We start from the raw sequence: 20,519 nt of genomic DNA, 5'->3' as shown, positions 1-20,519 counted from the left end.
TATATATTGATTGTTTGTAGGTAATATTGACAGTGTTATATACTATAGACTATATTAACCTGTTATAGCTTACCTGTATATTAATATACTCTAGCTTCTTTATACTTATTGTATTTACCTGTAGTTTTATTGTATACCCAGTTTGACATTAGAACTCAATGACTGGCTGTGTAAGGTCTTTCTGTAACTTGAAGGAGGTGTTGCGTCAAAATGGGGATTTCACATCAAAATCATTTCGAAGAGACTAAAGTTCTGGACTACTCTATGTAATGAATGTCATGACATGATTGGATTTCATAGAATAGAATGTTAAAACAGAGAACTTTTGTGTCTCTTAAATAGCAAGCTTAAACACAAGAGGTTGGAAAACAGATTATGTCAATGTAATAATTGATTGTTATATACCGGTTTTTGTTGACAATGTCTCCTTGGAATTAAAGACATTCAGATTAGTCCAGTCTCTTGCTTTTTCGGAAATCCCAAAGAAAAATTTCATTACACAGTGGGATAAGCCAATTATGGAGATTATGGTGATGAGATCAACATGGATTAAGGATATAGATTAATGGAATAAGATAACAGATTATAATAAATCAATAAATGCAATCCTATAATGTGAATGTAATGGTGCTTCAAGTATTAATATATCACTGTACATTGTAACATTATGTTATTAAATACCTGCATTTTTATTACACGTCCGAATATTTCCAATCAAAAACAATGATATTAGTAAAATATGATTACTGTAGCCTTCCTTGTGTACCATGTTGCTAAAATATGGTTAGCTAAAATAGGATTAGGGTGAGTGAATTTTTCTTTATTTTGGCTGCTAGCTCTTATTTCAGGGACATGTCTTGGAAATTTATTTGCTGTAATTGTCTAATCTGGGCCAGTGCCTCAGATCTTTGATTGTGATCAAACATTATTTTCGATAGAGATCTTTACTATTTGTAATTGGTTTTAGTATTTTCAATTCAACTTGTCACCAGATAAAATGTTTCAAGTGGTATCATTTTACATCATATAAAAAAAAATATATAATTAAATGGAGGCAAGGTTTTCAATTTATCAGTCAGTATTGCATTAATCATTTTGAGAAAATAAATTTTATTATCTACTGGTAGCTAATTTACTAGCATTAAAAGTCAAATATTACATTACTCTTGTGAGATAGTTAAATAGATGTAAGATTACTTACTAATAAAAGAGTTCATTTCAACCTTAGAGAAGAATAAATGGTCAATTTAGTCAGAATAGAATATTGTGTTTCTTCCTGAATGATTTTGAATTTTAAGCTGACATGCTGAAACATTTTATAGATAGATATATATAAGTATAAAGGTTTGGCCATGAGACGTCTAATAATCAATACAAGTTATTAAAAGGAATACTACTATGGTAACAACCAGACACTACCGTATCTGTCCAGTGTTAGATCATATAGAAAGCTTTATGTTTCTAAAGTAAAATGTCAATAGTGATATTTGTGTGCAATTAAATTAGTTATTGATAATTCGTCAATAATTATATCTCCTGATGTTGTTATTGTTATGGATCGTGTTTCACGTTAAAAAGATGGTTTGTTTGTTTTAATGGACTGCTGTTTATTGAATATTGTGGTTATTGGAGCTGTTTTATGTGTTTTACTCTCTGGCTGTCCATTGTATAAAATTGATGATGGAGTTTGATGATTTTGATAAGAACGTTACAGAATATCAACTTGACATTTCGAGAGTATGATGACAATGATAATTCTGAGATCAGATGATATGAACTAAAGCCTTAATACTGGTTAAATTATTATATATTACAGCACTACTAATAAGAAACAGAGAAGGCGAAGTCAAAGACCTCATAAAGATTTTCGATCTGATGATACTGATGAATTTTCTGATGATTCTCTTGCTTCAGGTAAATGTACATCTTATATATCCCTAAATTTTCAAGTCTGTCAAGATAGATTCACATGAACCACAGATGCAGATGGAAAATTGGAATTGAGCAAACAGACATTAATAATACACAGATAAAAATCAAACTTTTCTTTTACAGTATATGTTATAATTGAATAGCAATTCTACTAACTTTAATGCGAGCTATATTCTTGATTCTATTTGATAAATCTTTCTTATATAATTCAGTTTGTTATGTTTTAAACACTAAAGGAATTTTTTACTTTTATTTTAGGTTCCAACTCGAAACCTCCTTCAAGACCAAACTCTGGTAAAAGCGGTAAACGGAAGAGGAAGCCTCGTAATAGTGAAGAACATAGGAAGGGTGACATAACATCTGATGAATATGCTCATTCTGCCAACAGTAGTTTCTCTGATGATTCTTTGATATTTTCGACTGACAGAAGAGGCATGCAGGAACCTAGTGAAGCAACAAAATTGGAAATAGCCACAATCAATGAGTCCATAAATCAGATGAATACAGCTTTAAATAGATTATCAAATACAAGTGAGAACTATAAATTAGCTGATGGTACCATGACTATGTCACCTGTTAATGTATGGAGTTCAGGGGATTCTGGAATTCAACCAAATACCGATGTTTCAAATTCAACTTGTGGTGTGCAAACAAAAAGTAATGACAATGTTTCTATCACGTCTCCCAAAAGGCATTCTTGGACCCTTTCTATATCTAAACCAGAAATATGGATGAGTTCATCGTCAGAAAGCCCTGACCCTCTGACAGGAAGCCAAAGGTCTGCTGAAACAAACATGGCAGAAATACGCTCTTCTTCTCCACCTAAAGTTGAAAGGCTTCATCAATCATCAATAGAGCAAGATACAGATGGTAACGTAAAATATCTTGTAACTATTAATGAAGATGAAACTAAAATTTTATACAATGTTGAGAAGACAGAGTACAGGACATTTTCTGTAGGAGATGAAACTAATCCTCCAGTATCAACAGTTATACCAAACACAATTAATATCAATCTTACTGAAACTAAAACAATCCAAAAGAAAGATAATTATGAAGCAAGAGAGAGAGAAAAGATCCTATACCATCGAGGTAATCAAGACCTAGATTCAGCTGATGCTATTGTTTCATCTCATTTCTACCAAGAAGGAAGGAGTCTACAAACTGAACAAGATGTAATAGGAGATATTGTGAGCAGAGAAAGTTCAGTAGATAAGCAATTGGTTGATTCTGATGATAGGTCATTCATTAAACCATCTTCTAGAGATACAGTTCACCAGGAATCAAATTTGCTACCAATAGATGTAGAACATGTCCTTAACAGTACACTCACAGATTGTGATGATACTAATTCTCCTGAATCATTTGTGTCAAGCTCTGTTGATGTCCTTCATGAAGTCGATTATCTTACAGAAGAAGCAGTTCCTCGAACAGAATCTGAAAGATCAGTATCATCAACAGGATGCAGCACAGTTGGTTTACAAGAATTTGTATCAAAATCCACAGATGTTGATCAGTTGTATCCCAGATCACTAGACTCTTTCAGTTCACCACAAAATGTAGTCAGTGAAGCTTTGTACTTGCAAGATGAAATCATTTTGTCTGAACAACAATTGAATGATGTTAAACAAAAAGGTGATGATCCAAAGAAATCAACATTACAAATCAATCCAGGATATGTTGTTCTTCATGGAAGTTCAGTTGATAATGAACCTAATTCGGCATTGCCAACAGAAAGAAGTCCAGCAGTTAGACTGTCACAAATAGAACTTTCTCCTGAACCAACCAGAATGAATTTAATTTCACCAAGATCACCTGAAGAAGAATTGGACGATGGATATGCATCTATTAATGTCAACGATGGTAAACTCACATCCTTATCTTACCATCCTGATATAGGACCGTTTGAGATTCCTTTGAATTCAGATAAAGCCAATTCAAGAAAAACAAGTTTAGATGAACCATTTAGCAGATTATCAAGAAAGTCATCCCTAAAAAATACTGACAGCTCTCTTTCTACAACACAATCTGATGTGCGTACTAAAACTAAACAAAAAGGTGAAAGTGACAATAATTTATGTGACGAAATTGTTTCCACCTTGTTGCCATCAAATACAAATCTAAAAGAATCACCCACTGAAGATTCCTTTTCCCCAAGTGATAATGAACAATTTATTAACTACTCTCTATATCAATCAGCTGATATGGTTCCGCAAGATGCTCTCATGTCAACAACATTTAACAAACAGCTTGCTTTTGATTTATCCAAAATGAATACCGCTACATCTGCAGAAATTTACAATCATCTGCAAGACCAGTCCCTGATTTCTTCTAAATCATTTACAACAGGTGATGCTTATCAACACATAGATGTTTTTTCAAAGAAGAGTGTATCACCATCTGCAGAAAATAACCATCAACTGCAGGAGCAGTCTTCACTCTCTTTAAAAGTTACAATAAGCAGTGTCGACCAAAACAAAGAAGAGGACATGGAAAATGAAAGACTGCATGACCTGCTAAATGAAGGGAGAATTGAAAATGAAATTAGCCAAGATCTGCTGTCTTCCGTTTCACTAGAATCATCTACAATGGGTGCACATCAACACTCAAACTTATACCAAAAGAATTTATCAACATCTGCAGAAAGAGAAGATTTCCTGCAGGATCAGGCTCACCAACACAAAGAAGAGGAGATGGGAATTAAAAGTTACTATCATCCTAAGTCTTCTACAAAATCATGTTCAATGGATGATACTTTTCAGCACAAAGATTTATCTAATAGTGATGTATTAGATGTACATGCTGACAGGCACTATCATCTTCAGGACCAGATTGAAATTTCTTCAGATTCATTGACAATGTATGAGGCCTTCCAACACAAAGAAGAAAAGGTGAAAACTGAATCCAGAATTACAGCATTAGATGGAGCAGATGGCTCTCATATTCATGGCTATGGTAAAAGAGTTAAAGCTGTAATGATTAGTGATAGAGGAGACAAAGAAGAGCTGAAAACAGAAACCAGAAGACCAAGTCTTGTAATTGATTCCAGAATGGATGTACTGACTGAACGCAGACCAAGCCTTGTTTTTGATTCCAAATTTGATGTTTATAAAAAAGACAATACCTCAATTACTGTTCTGGCAAAACCAGCAAGTTTAAGAATTTTCCTTCCTGAATCAAGTATACTGAAATCTTCTTCTGATTTTGTTGAATCAGTAAGACAACATGACAATGATTCAATGATCATCAATGAAGATCTAGATGAGGGACTTTCTCCTCAACAGTCTTTGAGAATTGGAGGAGCATTTTTGAACTCTGATGTGACTGACTCAGTAGGCAACAACAATAATTCCAAAACCATATGCAATAGAACAATTTCTTCCTTAGAAAATCCACAAAACTCCAGCAGCATTGGATATTCAGATATAGACTCCACACAAGCAGCATTGAAAGTAGGTCAAGCATTCTTGGGATCAACACCAGTGCACTCAATTGCAAACAGACAGTCTTCTCATTCCAGCTCACTACATACAAGACCTGACGTGGATGGCACACAAAAAATCATACAATTTATTCATCCAATGTCCAAATGCTCTGCACTTACTGGAGGATTGAATGAACTACACCAAAGGACACTATTAGGTGGTACTAATACAAGTTTTCATCTGACTGAATCAGACCAGTCTGAAATAGAAGATTCTGGATTCCATACACATACAACTACAGACAGCAGCCTTTCGCCTGATTCTGAAGAGCAGAAATCTCCAAGACGTAACAACTCCATCAAATCTAATTCATCATCAATATCTACAAACAGCGTAACTATTGGAATAGAAATAGAATCAGACCTTCAAACTAATACATCTGATGAAAATTCGCAGATGTCTGACAGGCTTTCAAAGGATAATGAGGAACTCAGGTTTGATGTTCAACATATAGAATTTGGTACTACACAAAGTAACTTCTATGATGAAATCGATTCTGTGATTGATGAGACTGTGGTTGTACAATCTAAAACTTTGAACTCTAATAATCTCAGATCTGTGGGAATAAGGACAGATAATTCCATTCTCAGCAATTTCAATCAAATCTCTGACTCTGGTTCCGAACAGACATTGATGAGTGTTGATTCTAGAAAAATTGATACAGATTCCAACCAGTCCAAATCGAGTGAGTTTAACTCAAGTGGTGATATTTACCTCACTCCTGAAAATAACAGTACTAGTAATTCTTCCATTTATAGAACACCAGACCAATCTCCTAGACTACAACAAATATCTCATATTGGTCCAACTTACTCTGATGGCCTTCCAGTTTCTTCATCAAAATTTAATAAGACACATCAGTGTGAAGACTCATCTGAGACAGTGGACAGTTTGAAATGGGAGTTAGCCAGACGCATTGCCAAATTACAGAGTCGATGTAAAAGTTTGAGTGATTCAGCCATAAGTTCTGATTTCACAGATTTAGAAAGATCTGGATCATTTAGACAAATTGCCAACAGAATCTCAAGAAGATCATCTGGATGTGGTTCTGGTTATGTTAGCAGGAAGGAATTAGACAGATCTTTACAAGAGATTAGTGTATATTTAGATAATGCTCCACCACAAAATCTTATAGATCATACTATGCATAGGTCAATGGAGTACACCAATATACCAAACCAAGTAGCCAATGCTATGATGGAATGTCGTTCACTAATGGCAAGTCCACCAGCTGACAATTTAGCTAATATTTTGGATAGCAAACGGCCAGCAAGACTCTATGGTAGGAAGTGGAGATCATTAGGTGACCTATCAGAATTATCTGGAACAGAAATTTTAAGAATGTTAAAAGCTGATTTTGATGAATCTCTCAGTCGTCAATCTTCATCAGATAATTATTATCTACCATCAAACAAAGACTCCAATTTATCAAATGATAAAAGTCAGAGATATATTTCTTGGGGTGATATTCAGTGTAGGAGCTTAGATGAATCTAATACAGAACAAGACTTAGTTGTATCTGCTGCTTCTAGAACCAACCAGTTCAATATTCTTTTGGATGAATGTAAACTATCAAGAGCTAAGAGTTCAATTGATTCTCCAAATAGTCCTTTATCAGCAGATCAGTTAGATTTTTATCTTGGTAATATCCACAGTTCAGAAGAAGACCATCGAAAGAGGAATTCTGTTGACCAAGGAGTAAATTGTCATGTGGATCTACTTGAAAGTAAAAGAAGAATAAGACATAAATCTCCATCAATGTCAGATTTGGAACATGGTGAACCAGTTGTTAAAGATTTTGAAAAAGCTCATTCAACTGGATGTGTAGATATTTTGGACAGTCCAGTACCATCAACAGCATCTTCTAATGACAGTATTACCTTCGTATTTGTTGGCAATTCAGAAGAAAAATCAGATGTTACTCATTCCAATCCACATCTAAACAAATCACCATCGTCTTCATCACCCCAAACATCAAGTCGTAGAGGACAATCAGAAGGTCATCTAGCCATCATCAGTCATCAATTTGAGAACAACCATCTAACTAGAAGACAGTTATCTAGTATGAATGATGACAGAAGTGAAAGATCAGCATCTTGTGATAATTTATCAACACAAGGTAATAAAGAACTGAGAAGATCTTACTCCACCAGTTTATTGGATGTTGTCCAAATTGAAGAACCTGAAATAGAACCATTTCCTCCTTCTTGTAGCACTGATGACATTATTGATGGTGAAGATGAAAGAGGCGTAGAAGAAGAGTTTCTACCATTGATGTTTTCGAAACAAAATGTATCTCCCAGATTGCGAAAAACTGTAACAGGACAGTTTGGTAACTCATGTTTGTCAAAAACACAATTAGAAAATGTAACGTCCAAACCTGGAGGTGAAACCAAAAATCGAATTCATAAGCAAGAATTACAATCAGTATTTCAAATGGAAATCAATACTGGATTGGATGGCAATAATCAAGGAAGAGTTATTCTTGTAAATAGGTTGACACAAACAGATGATCATAACCAGCTCTATAACCAGCATCTAGACTGGCAGGAATACCAACATGATCATCTCGATATAACATCTGCTGATCTTTCTGATGAATCTGGATTTATTACTGATGCTAATGTTTACTCACCTCCTACCTCATTTAGAGATATATCATCAAACTTACATAGTACCAGTACAATACAAAACTTCTCTGGATGTACCAATAGTGACTTACTGACTGTAAATCAAACAGTTATAAAACAAACTATAGAATCAGGAGAGTCAACTACTAAAGTAAGCAGTTTTACTCAAACCACTGATTCAGAAATAGAAAAAGACATGCTAAATACATCTAACACTGAAACACAAACAACTCCAGCAATTTCACCAATAGTGAGTCCTGTAACAACAAGAAGAAATACTTTGATACAGACTGATCAAGATTACCAAACTCAATCTTTTACAGATGGTCCAACAAATACAACTATCCTTGCAGAAATAGCTGATTTGAGAAAGGAGCATACTAAAATGATGGCCTTATTGGAGCGCTCTAAACAAAAACCAACAAGACCCTCTCAATTAGATCTTTTTGTTAAACAGAAATCTATAACATCAGACTCATCAGGAAGTGTTTCACCTGTTACTGTTATTGAGAAATTAGCTTCCAAGCAGGAATCACATTGTTCACGAAGAAGAGAAGAAGATACTTTTGATAATCTTTTTTCAACAACTACCACTACAACAACTACCATAAACAATAGAGATGTTAATGATGATATTGAGGACCTTCGTCTGAATATTGATTTGGAAAGCTTAGATTACAGTTATACCAATCAAAATAGTACATCTTCTCAACCAAATGGATCATCTTCCAGCAGATCTAAAAGAGATCACAGTGACTCCTTAGTTTATGTTCCTATTGGAGATGATAACAAGAGGTATTTTGTAACTACAGCTGTAAGCCCAGATCAACCAACCAGTCAAGAGAGTAACAATAAATCAGAGTGTCTTCAAGATCAACTTGATAAACTGCAACAAGAAAGAATTGAAATTATTGACCTGTTAAACCTGAACTATCTACCAGCTAGTTTAACTGTGGAACTCTTAGAAGCTAAGTTGAATCACTGTATTGGTCAAACTGATGCTTTATTACAATCAGTAGATGAAACGTGGGATGATGATTTTTTATCAAGACCTCAGCCACCAGCTCAAAACATTACAGAAATTTCAAAAGAATATATTAATAAATACCGTACAGAGCTGAAAAAATCTAAGCGGTATTATGATGTTTTTAAAGAGGAAATGGAAAGAAAGGTTTCTAAAGGTCGTGGAAGAAGGAGATCCAGAACAACTGATTTGATTCAATTGAAAAGGAATTCTCAAATAGAAGCTTTCAAACTAGAGAGACAGTTAGAACAAGAGAGATATGAGAAGACTAAACTCTCTAATTCTAGACAAACATCACCAGCTTCTCCAGCCACTTCATCCTCATCATTTGAACCTGGTTATCTCACTCCAAGACAGAGAATAGATCATTTAGTTGGTTTAAGAAGAAACATTGTAGAGTCATCTGAAGAAGAATTGAGTGAACTAAGAAGGAGATCTGTGTCTCCCAGATACTCTGACAGATCATACAGTCCTGATTTTTACTCTCTGTATAGTCCATCTCCTTCACCAAGATCAATGAGCCTGGGAAATAATCCTTATGGAAATATTGTAGATCCTTTTCCATCACTTTACAGCCCTGATGTCAGCTTTTCTGGTAGCACTAGAGTATCACCAACCCCTGGATTTCAAACTGGTTCATCAAGCAGGTTGGCACCTACTATAAGGACTCCAACATCATCCAATACTCAGTCTACTGATCATTTAGCATACATCAGTCTACCATATCAAGATTATATGGCTAATCAACTGGATCCATCTAAGCTTCTACAAGAATCAGCTGCTGTTAGAAGTCGTAACCTTCAAGAAATTTCGAGAGCTCACTTATTTTTACATCAATCCAGACACTTGGCAGATGTTCCTTTAAGAACATCAAGGTATGTACACACTTTAAGAGCAATTTTGTAATTTGCCATTTATGGTGGATTTTTAATGTTTTCTTTAATAACATTGCTTTAATTTATCTCAGCATTCTTTTAATTCTGCTTCAGTCAAAGTTTATTATGTTGTAACTTCCAGGGTGTTATTGTCATCTTTACAGGCAGACATGTTAGAGTATTTTATGGCATCGGTACTATCAGTAAAAAACGTATGATTTTGTTGAATATCTCTTTAAGAAAGTTCTAAAGCTATTGATATTTCTGTTTTATTTCCAGTCCTGTAGTAAGACACCCAGCAGAAGTAAGAGAATATTCTCCACAATCACCTAATCATGGTATCACTAAAATGGATATAGATAAGGATATTGAACAATTACGTACTATTCAAAAGACTTCACTCTATGGAAATCCTTCTTCTGTTAGGTAAGATTTTGAACACTTAATGTACAAAAAAATATGTAAGGAAATTTGGTATATTTTACATTTAGTTATTTAAATTTGTAGAAAATATTAAAATCCTCAAAATATTGAAGAGGTGATTAAAAGGTTTAGCTTTATAATGTGTATCGGGGCCATTTATAGCATCTTTTTGCATCATTCTGATATTGCGTAAAAAGTTTATTAACCTGAATTATTCTGATATGCTTAGGATATTTTGCTTTATTTTGTAGATGTGCTTCACCTATGGGATCTGATGTAAGTTCAGCTTCTTCATATGCTGCTTATGCTAAGGATATACTTGCTAGAAGTGAACGTTCAGTTCATTCTCCAAGAAGTAAACTTAATTCAACCTATAGTGGTATGACACGAACATTTCCTCCAAGACCTAGTACACCATCCTCTATATATTCTGCTGATTTAGAATCATTGACAGATTCCACGACATCATCTAGTCTTGTGACTACCAGACCTGTTAATGCTAGAGATATCAAGGCCAGAATAGCCAGGAGAAAAATAACTGAGAGACGAAACAAGAAACCCAGTGATAAACGATGAACTATTTTCAAGTGGTAAATGGTGACTTTCTAGGCATAATTCCAGGAGAAGTTATATTCCTGGTTCCGGAAAATTTCCAATGCATTCAGAGAGTGTTTTTATACAGAAAATGACAAAGTGCTGAAATTTTATATATCCTCAGCATTATTTATATAGTAATTAATTCACCAATGGCATATATTTCACACTGCTTGTTACAAGCTCTTATTGTTTTTTAAAAAACTTTCCTTCTGTTAGAGCTAATGTCAAGGAAAGTGTAAATTATGCAAAGTGGAAATAACTTAAAGAATTTATGAATCAAATGAAAGCAAAGCTGTGATATTTGTTTTTAATAAATACTAATAGTGCCAAGCCGATCTTGTGTTGGTAAGACAAATATAACTAAAGATTTACATTGTATATAACTTGTAATTAATAGATTGTTTATTTTATTTAAATTGTATTTACTGTATTATATGATAATGAACAAAATTGTAAATATCTCTTATACTTTTGTATTTTAATTATTGAATTATTTGAGGCTGAATGATCTTCATATAGATAGTTATTATATTTATGTCTTTTTCAAATACAAAGACTTTATTTTTATCATCCGTCCTTCTGTAGTATTATTTTTTGTTTGTTTTAAAATTTATGATTTTAAATTCTATAGTATTTTTAATCATCTTTTAAATTTGTTTTGTTCAATATTCACTTTTGGGATATTAAAAAAGAATGGAAACAGAGACCACACCTGTAAGTGGGCTTTTTCTCTTAAGCATAGATTGAATTTTCATGTGAATAATTGTAAGAAATTAATGTTTTAAGTAACTTTAATGACAGTGACTAAAAGCAATTTATGTATAGATTAAATATTAGCCTACCAATAATTTTTACAAGACATTATTACATAACATACTGTCTCATTCTACTTATTTTATTTTAAACTTTTGCTTTGATTTATGTGAGAATATAATTGTTATAACACGAATCTGGAAAATATTAAATATTTTACTTAACTTGACTCTTTGTTTTTTTTTCGTGCTGGAGTACACACTGACTTGACTGTTGGAAATTGTATGTTGTATTTGATAAACACAAGACCTACTGTGAACTGATAACCTCTATATACTCATATGCATATAACCAATATTAAAGGGCCAGTTTCACCATCTGTACTACCAATCTACCTTGGGTCTCAGAAATGGTAATGCAATGATTTGATTGGATTGTAAGCTTGAGAATACAGCTGATCAATTCTAATTTTCTTGGGTGAGAATTCTCTGCCCATGAGAGACTTGCCCCTATGAGCTCCATATTTTGAATCTCAAACTCTTCCCCAGGGGGTAAAATACCAGTAACAATTGTCTGTTACTACCAGTTGCCTAGGAAACAATAGCCTTGTACTACCTGCGATTCAGTAACAACAGCCTAGTAACTACCAGTGATTCAGTAACAACAGTCTAGTAACTACCAGTGATTCAGTAACAACAGTCTAGTAACTACCAGTGATTCAGTAACAACAGTCTAGTACTAAGACTGGTCAAGTTACTACCAGTGATTCAGTAACAACAGTCTAGTACTACGACTGGTCTAGTTACTACCAGTGATTCAGTAACAACAGCCTAGTAATTACCAGTGATCCAGTAGCAACAGTCTAGTACTACGACTGGTCTATTAACTACCAGTGATCCAGTAACAAATAAGTCTAGTACTACGACTGGTTTAGTAACTACCAGTGATTCGGTAACAACAGTCTAGTACTACGACTGGTCTAGTAACTACCAGTGATCCAGTAGCAACAGTCTAGTAACTACCAGTGATTCAGTAACAACAGTCTAGTACTACCACTGGTCTAGTAACTACCAGTGATCCAGTAGCAACAGTCCAGTAAGTACCGGTGATTCAGTAACAATAGTCTAGTACTACAACTGGTCTAGTAACTACCAGTGATCCAGTAACAATAGCCTAGAACTACCACTGGCCTAGTAATAATACCCTTGCACTACTACCATTGATCCAGTAACAACAGCCTAGTAAATACCAGTGATCCAGTAACTATTATAATAGCCTAGAACTACGACTGGTCTAGTACAACATCAGCTCAGTCATCGGTGATTCCATTTTTAGAACTGATAATCGATTTCCCCCAATTCTCAAAATTCCCCTTTGTGTATAATTCACCTCCAAATTCACTTCAGTTCCACATTTCTGGGAAATTCAATTCACCCCCGTCTCCAAATAGCCATAACGCGGCAAATTTTCACCCGAGAGGTGCAAACATCCGTATGAATAATTCGAGAACAAATTGAAACTTAACATCCGATGGTTTTCGAACGGCAGTCTGTCCAAGTTTTGGTCTTAACCCCAACAAGTATCTGGTGGTCAACCCACACCCCCATCTTCAAATGGCCATAACTTGGCCAATTAAGAACCGAGAAGTATGATTTTTGTATCAAATGAAAGTTGAACATGTCTTACGTTTATTTCAATCGAAATCAGATACATGTATTTGGAATTTTTTTCAAACTTTCTAGAAAATCGACTATGAAGTTTCACCCTTAATTTCAAGAGGAAAGTCGCTTATTTTTTGGTTACGGAAAAAGACCGAATCTAAAAGTGCTGTAGCAGATACAGTTTGCTAGACAGGAGCTTGAAAATTGGAACAACTTTAAATGGGTGTGAATATTCAGTGCAAAATTATATCTCTGATAGTTTTCGAAAGGCAACCTGTCAAAGTTTTGGTCTTAACATCAACCTGTGCAGCGAGACTGTAAAGGATTTAAATAGGCTGGTCGCTGCAGGTGGCCGACTCACACCCATCTTCAAATGGCCATATCTCAGATAATTGTGACCAGAGAGGTATGATAGAGACTGATTTCATCTTCAATTGAGAATTTGTTCGAATTTTGCAGTGTCGCAGTAACAACACCCGTGATTACCAGTGCCACAGTAACGACACCCTGGTATTACCAGCGTCACAGTCCAACACCCTGGATTACCCAATACCAGTGTCACATTAACAATAACCCGGTATTGTGTCACAGTAAAAACACTTTGATTTTACCAATGTCACAGTAACAACACCCTGGTAACAACACCCTGGTATTACCAATGTCACGGTAACAACACTTTGGTATTACTAGTGTCACAGTAACAACATTCTGGCATTCCCAGTGTCACAATATCCTTGCATTACTAGTGTCACAGTAACAACACCCCAGTGACATGGTCATATTTCCCGGATATTTCAGGTGACACAGTAACATACTGGTATTCCAAGTGTCTCAGTAGTAGTACCCTAGGTATGTGGCTTAGTAACATTACTAAATACAATTAGTATGAAGTCTACAATGATTCAGTTTTTTTGTATGTTTTTACTATTTGTGGTCATTCTGGCAATTAGTGAAGCCAGCAAGGGAAGACAACCCTAGAACAACAACAACAACAATGGCGTCAAAGGAAACAGATTCTCAGATAGATAAACTAACAAACATCTCTGTAGGCCTTTGTATTGATTCTCTTCTACTATTTGAAACTAGATAATGTTTTTCGACACTTTATTCATTGGTTGAAACATATTGTAGTTATTAGATTGATGATATTAACCTTCTGTAGTCCGCAATGAATTTTATACTTATCCGTATCTTACAAGTTACTACACTATGAATATAGCTGGATAGGCCTACCTCTCTAACTACAATGTTTTCTGAATTGAATTTTGGCAATCATTTTCTTATGAATTGAAATATCAATTACAAAGTACTACTGAGTGTCTTGGATTGCCTTTGACTTGATGAAAATGTGAACCACTGGAAAAGTTATAATTTGTAAACATGATTTTACAAATGAATTCTCAGCTGAATTTTCTGCGAGGGAAGTGCGTCCTTTTTAAATGTAAAATCACTGGTCTTTTGGAATAACATCACCTTATATCTCTATAGACATGATGACATTCTAAGACAAATGGCATTAAGTTGAAAATTTTATTTTGAATGTAATGAAATAAGAGAAAATTTCAATTCAAAGCTCAATGTAGTCAGACAGTTGTATGCAATGGACTAAGAATTAAAAGATTAAAGGGATAGGAACAGAATTTTTAGCTAAGCTAAAAAGCTAAGTTCACCGTCAAAATTTGAACCTTTAAACCACATGTTTGTCTAGAATTATCTATGTCTTTTCTTGAGACACCACCATAGATAGAAAAGACATTTGTAGTAGTTGAGACTATATGCGAAGGGATTATTTGATTTTGTACATTTCTAGTACTCCTGAAGACTTTTAAAATACATTGAAGACCCAAATCAGCCCCTAAATAGGCAAACCAAAAAGGCAAATCATGGCCTTTAATATTGATTTGAATGAATACGACTTCTGTCTATAGATATATTATATTACCATTATTAGTTATTATATTGTTATTGCTAGTTGTTAGATTCAGAAACTAAATCTTTTGCCACTTATTTATTTCTTTTCACTGTAATGAATTTTGCTCATTTCAATTATTTTTTTAATGAGATTTTGAATATCAGCATCAAAGTAAGTCCCTGTCATTTTAAAGTTGTTGGCTTATGAATCTGAAATTAATACTTTTATGTTTTTTTTATAATGAGCCCTTGTGTAGCCTTGATTAAAGTGATGATGTATATCTATTAAGGGACCAGAGTTTACAAATGTGTCCTTAGAAGGTGGACCAAAACAGAAAAAAATACCAAGAAGAATAATACATTTTAGTGATGGAGTATTAGAAGAATATTCTACAGATGAAGAAGAAGAAAAATTACCAGAAAAACCGTCAGTAGATCCAGTAAGTATAAATTAACTGGATGAAATGGAGTCATAGCACTTGGATTTTTTATTACCAATTCGGTACTCAAAGAGAGAGCAAAACCCTCTGTCTGTTGCTGCCATCACATGTTTTAAATATGAAATAGAATAAGAAATATGAATTTGTTTATATTTATATATATTTATATGCTTTGAAATTAATATGGTATCAGTATAATTTGTAATAATTTATATTTTAATTTAGAAAACATTAAAATGGGTGCCATGGTTTTGGCATTATATTGTGGTTAGTGCTGTTACTGCTCTAGGAGGTAAGTTAACTCCTGTCAAGTTCATAAGAAGTTGATTGAAATTTATGAATTATATTTTGAGATTTTAATATGACTTTATAAATGATTATTCCATGCGGTTTGATTCTGAACAATATAAAAGATTGATAATGAATCTTTTCATGTAACTTCAATGCAGAAAATAAAAAAAATGTAAATGTTTGTTTTAATTCTTATCTTTGAAGCTCGTCAATTTCAGACGTGAATTTGAATAGAAATATCATATTGCTATAACCAATTCTGTATGATAACCCTTTCTTTCTAGCTGCTGACTTCTGTGGAGAGAAATTGGCCTGGTTTTTTGGAATAACATCACCTAAATATCAACATGCTATTGATGAGTATTATAGATTAAAAGATGAGGTAAATTTACTTATTGATATTATTTATGAATTGATAGATGATTTTGGTATATAGAAGAATAATGAATTACTTGGTCACTCATGACCACTGATAAAATAAGCTTATTCTTATATTGCCTTATATTTAATACATGTAAAGAGAAGTCATAATTTTTAGTATCAATTATTATAAACTGATCATAGGGCATGACCAACTAACACAAAGAACATGTAAAGACCTAATTAATAATGTCAGCTAAAATGGTGTTTAAATGGTATCCATAAAACTTAAATTTATAATAGGAAGATTAGAATTATAAGAACCGACATCATTCAGTGTAAGATTTGAATGGAAAACATCCAAAGCTTGAGAAATTATATTCATCAACTGTTGTGTTTTACTTTGTGATTGTAATAATTTTTACAGAGAATATATATGCTATTGAACGCCTTTGGCAATTTGGAAAACCTTTTATGTATAATTTCAGGAGGAAAATGAAAAGAAGACAAGAGGAGAAAAATATGAAGAAAAAAATAGTCAGTTATCCAGTATCAATGTTGATAATGATATTTCAATGACTCCATTTCCAGTTTCTACTTCAGGTCCAAATAAAGATGAATATGAAAAATATTAACTGTGTGTGCCATTCACTGTTTTATACATTTTGTATATTTTTTGTTTTCAATACCTATATGGTAGAGGAGGCCAAGTTGAACAAGATTTTAAATGTGAAATAAGAAAACCCTCTGTTTATATGATTATGATATTTTTAATGATTTGAAATTTGTGAATTGTGTAATAATTCGAGTTATGTCCCTTGATACAGTTATTTGAATGGTGAGTGAATGATTGTATCTGAATCATGTCTTTAGAATATATATTAAGTAATGATTTGGACAGTTAAAAGTAAATTTATGCTTGTTGAACAATATGACTTACCCTCACATTTAAATCAGCCGAATTTTCCAGAATAAAGAATCTTGGGCCTTATTCTTCAAACCAAGATAAAATCAAGTGTAAGACAAGGCCATGTCACTTCAGTCTATGAAACCTAAATCTAAATCTAATTATTAACACTGTGTTTTTAATATTATTAAATTCCTTTGCTTTGTAATGTCTTAATATTTTCTTCAATGTTCCTATCGAATCAAACTTAATCTCAGGGTGTGGAGGGTTATTTAAGTAAATTTATGTAAAAATCATGAACATCTGTTGAAAATAGAATCACATAGAATTTATGTTTGCTTATTGAGGATGGATCTGTTTTATTATTTATTCAAATATTTTGTAAATAAGAGTTTATTTATGTTTTTTTTTCTCTCAAATAAAGATGATTAAATATTTACAATACTGTCTCTTGGCCCTAACATTTTAATTGACAGCCAATCGAGGATCACAATTATTAGTTACAGATAAAAAATGCAATGAGTCTATTTACAAGTGGTGGACATAATGGTCCTGAAGGTGTCTGGTCCAGCTTTCACCATTTGAATCCAAGTCTATTGAATAGGGCTCCACTAAAATTAATAGTGAAATAGAGATTATTGTAAATCAATCATTCCCCTGGATGCTATATAGGCCTACAAATTATTGGAAGAAATAAGAATTTCTAAAATTTCATATATAAATATGAGCTAACTATCTATGTAATGTAATGCCTGAAGCCATCTTTCAATTCAAAACACAAATATACAATTAATCGTGTATTTCATCGTTCGACGAGATAATTCCTAGCCCGTAATGTGTTATAATGAACATTATTTTGTGTTTTGTCTTCTGATTACTTGTTGACGCGTACCTAATGAGATTCCCATTCAAGAAATTATGATCGTGTCAATGAAACAGTCTCTTGTTGACATTGTTGATAAATACTCGTGTGTATTGTCAATATCATTGATATTTATCAACTTTCTTTATATGTCCGTGTTAGCCATATATGGTATCCCCGTTCTGTCGTCATTAGCCAATCAGATGGTAGTCTTATGTCTCTAGTAGAATTTGATTGGCTGTTAGCAGGTGCCCGTCCACGACATACCTCTTTTCTAAATATCACTACTTTTTGTATTCATACCTTAATTTATACAAAGTGCAACATTGTTTTAAATTGTTTATTTATTGACTACTATAAAATAATACAACAATCAGATGATTTTTATCAACAAAAACATTCTGCTTCAATCTGTTTTCACGCAGATAATTTTGAGAACTATTTGCTCTTTGCAACTGTGCACAAGAAGTAAATAGGCAACATTGCCGTTTATGGCGACTGTGTGAATAAGGTAGTGAGATTGGTGTAAATTATTCCTTTGGCGAAACACGATGCAGAATCCACAAATTATCGATATAACATCAGGCAATACTAACAGCCAACACATTGGAACTGATAGTTTGAATGGAAATCGATTAAATGATCGTGGTGGATTTGTCACAGCAACTGGAGCGAATGGAAATAAATACATCTTGGAACACATTGTTGATCCCTCACAACTTGCTGACGAGGACTCAGATTCGGACGATGGAGTTCCAGGAATGGGAGGGATGTACGGTAAGATGGCAACTGGGGGTAATGGCCCCAAGCCAGGCAAGAAAACTAAAGGCAGGGTGAAGATTAAAATGGAATTTATTGAAAATAAATTAAGAAGATACACAACTTTTAGTAAAAGGAAAACTGGCATTATGAAAAAGGTATGTCAATTGTTATGATAGTTTACAATACAAATCTGATTGATTTTAAATTTAATGAAGTGTAACATTTGTGGATAAGATTGAAGTGAATATAAATATACAAGTTCAAGTATGTTTTTCTCATTTTTAAAATGCATTGTCATAACAACATGAAAATATTTGGTCAAACTGGATTAATGAAGGCAGTGGCGTTTCTAGGAAAAATTAATTGAGGGGGCCCGAGCTTGGGCTATTCTTTTACTTTTTTATGTAAATTGATACAAATTTTGAAAGTGGGTGGCCAAAACCAAGCCGATCCCTCATAGAAACATCACTATACCAAAATATATTTGTGTAAAAGTAACTGATCTATTTTGACTAATTAAGTTTTTATTTCACTTGCAGGCATATGAATTGTCAACTTTGACTGGAACTCAAGTGATGTTATTGGTAGCAAGTGAGACAGGACATGTTTATACTTTTGCTACACGAAAACTACAACCAATGATAACTTCTGAAAGTGGCAAAGCATTAATTCAGACATGTTTGAATTCTCCTGAGGCACCACCAGGATCACAAATGTCAATGGAACAACGAATGAATCCGTCTGGTTTTGAGGAGACAGAATTAACATATGGCATTGGTGATGAAGATGGGAAGGTAAGATTTGTCCGTCTATCTTCCTTCATTCTGAAAACCCATAATTTTTATATACTGACATGAGACAATATATTTCTAAGTCTCCCCTGTAGGCCACCATTGAGGTGATGCCCTTGGCTTGTGAATTTGAAAGAGGCTACAATTTTGATTTGATTGTGATGAAATTTGTATGCAAATACATTTGGCTAGATCTCAATCGAGTTTCTTATTTGCAAATGTTCAATGAAGTTTGTTTTAGTTATTGACCTTGTTGACTAACACTTCGTGATTTACAATAAAAAAATCTGCTGGGACTAGCAGATTCAAAATACCAAATCAGATGAAACAAATTTGATAGCCTGGTTTTAAGGTAAAATCCTTACCTACTCTCTGACTACACGGTTTTCTGAATTTTCTGGAAAAATTATCATTTGTAAACATGATTTAATAGAGAGGAATTTTCTTGGAGGGAAGTGTGCTATTCCTTATGTAAAATCACTAAACCATATATTGGGCCCAAAGACATTATGATACAAATGGAATAAAGTTGAATTTTCACCTGAAATATAAGTCAACAATTATTTTCATAAAATAAATGTCATAAAATAAATTTCAGAAAAGGTATTAAATGTGATCAAATCTAAAATGATTATATATTTTTTTGCATAACTCAGTAGGCCTATTGTGAATTGATTAATTCAAATAGCTTGAAATTGAATATTCTAGTTATAATAATAGTTGCTGTGCTGCATTTGGAATATAAGAGGGATAATGTGCAGTTCCTTTGGTTGGACAGGAGGGCATTTTATTAACAGAATTCCGTTTTCATTAGC

The 20,519-nt window shown here is 33.5% G+C and overlaps 3 protein-coding genes across 3 annotated transcripts; all 3 read left to right on the top strand.

The window, feature by feature from the left end:
* Window positions 1-739: 739 nt before the first annotated feature.
* On the top strand, window positions 740-11,941 carry LOTGIDRAFT_230410 (hypothetical protein; the record flags this gene model as incomplete). Its single annotated transcript, XM_009048145.1, has 5 exons — window positions 740-804; window positions 1,817-1,914; window positions 2,191-9,946; window positions 10,226-10,372; window positions 10,621-11,941. The coding sequence occupies 5 exons, from the start codon at window positions 740-742 to the stop codon at window positions 10,943-10,945; spliced, it is 8,391 nt and encodes a 2,796-aa protein (XP_009046393.1). The 3' UTR covers window positions 10,946-11,941.
* A 2,408-nt stretch (window positions 11,942-14,349) lies between these two features.
* On the top strand, window positions 14,350-17,729 carry LOTGIDRAFT_212450 (hypothetical protein). Its single transcript, XM_009048144.1, has 5 exons — window positions 14,350-14,425; window positions 15,582-15,731; window positions 15,957-16,023; window positions 16,307-16,404; window positions 16,871-17,729. The coding sequence occupies exons 1-5, from the start codon at window positions 14,375-14,377 to the stop codon at window positions 17,015-17,017; spliced, it is 513 nt and encodes a 170-aa protein (XP_009046392.1). The 5' UTR covers window positions 14,350-14,374; the 3' UTR covers window positions 17,018-17,729.
* A 1,222-nt stretch (window positions 17,730-18,951) lies between these two features.
* Window positions 18,952-19,644, top strand: LOTGIDRAFT_59850 (hypothetical protein; the record flags this gene model as incomplete). The annotated part of the gene is made up of 2 exons (XM_009048143.1): window positions 18,952-19,068; window positions 19,453-19,644. Coding segments are annotated over 2 exons (309 nt in total), but the record flags the coding sequence as incomplete, so codon positions are not given.
* Window positions 19,645-20,519: the final 875 nt, after the last annotated feature.

This window comes from Lottia gigantea (genome assembly GCF_000327385.1).
Source record: "Lottia gigantea unplaced genomic scaffold LOTGIsca_12, whole genome shotgun sequence".
Classification (NCBI taxonomy): Eukaryota; Metazoa; Mollusca; class Gastropoda; family Lottiidae; genus Lottia; species Lottia gigantea.
The sequence above is the reverse complement of the archived record's forward strand: the minus strand, read 5'-3'. Positions and strand labels throughout refer to the sequence as shown.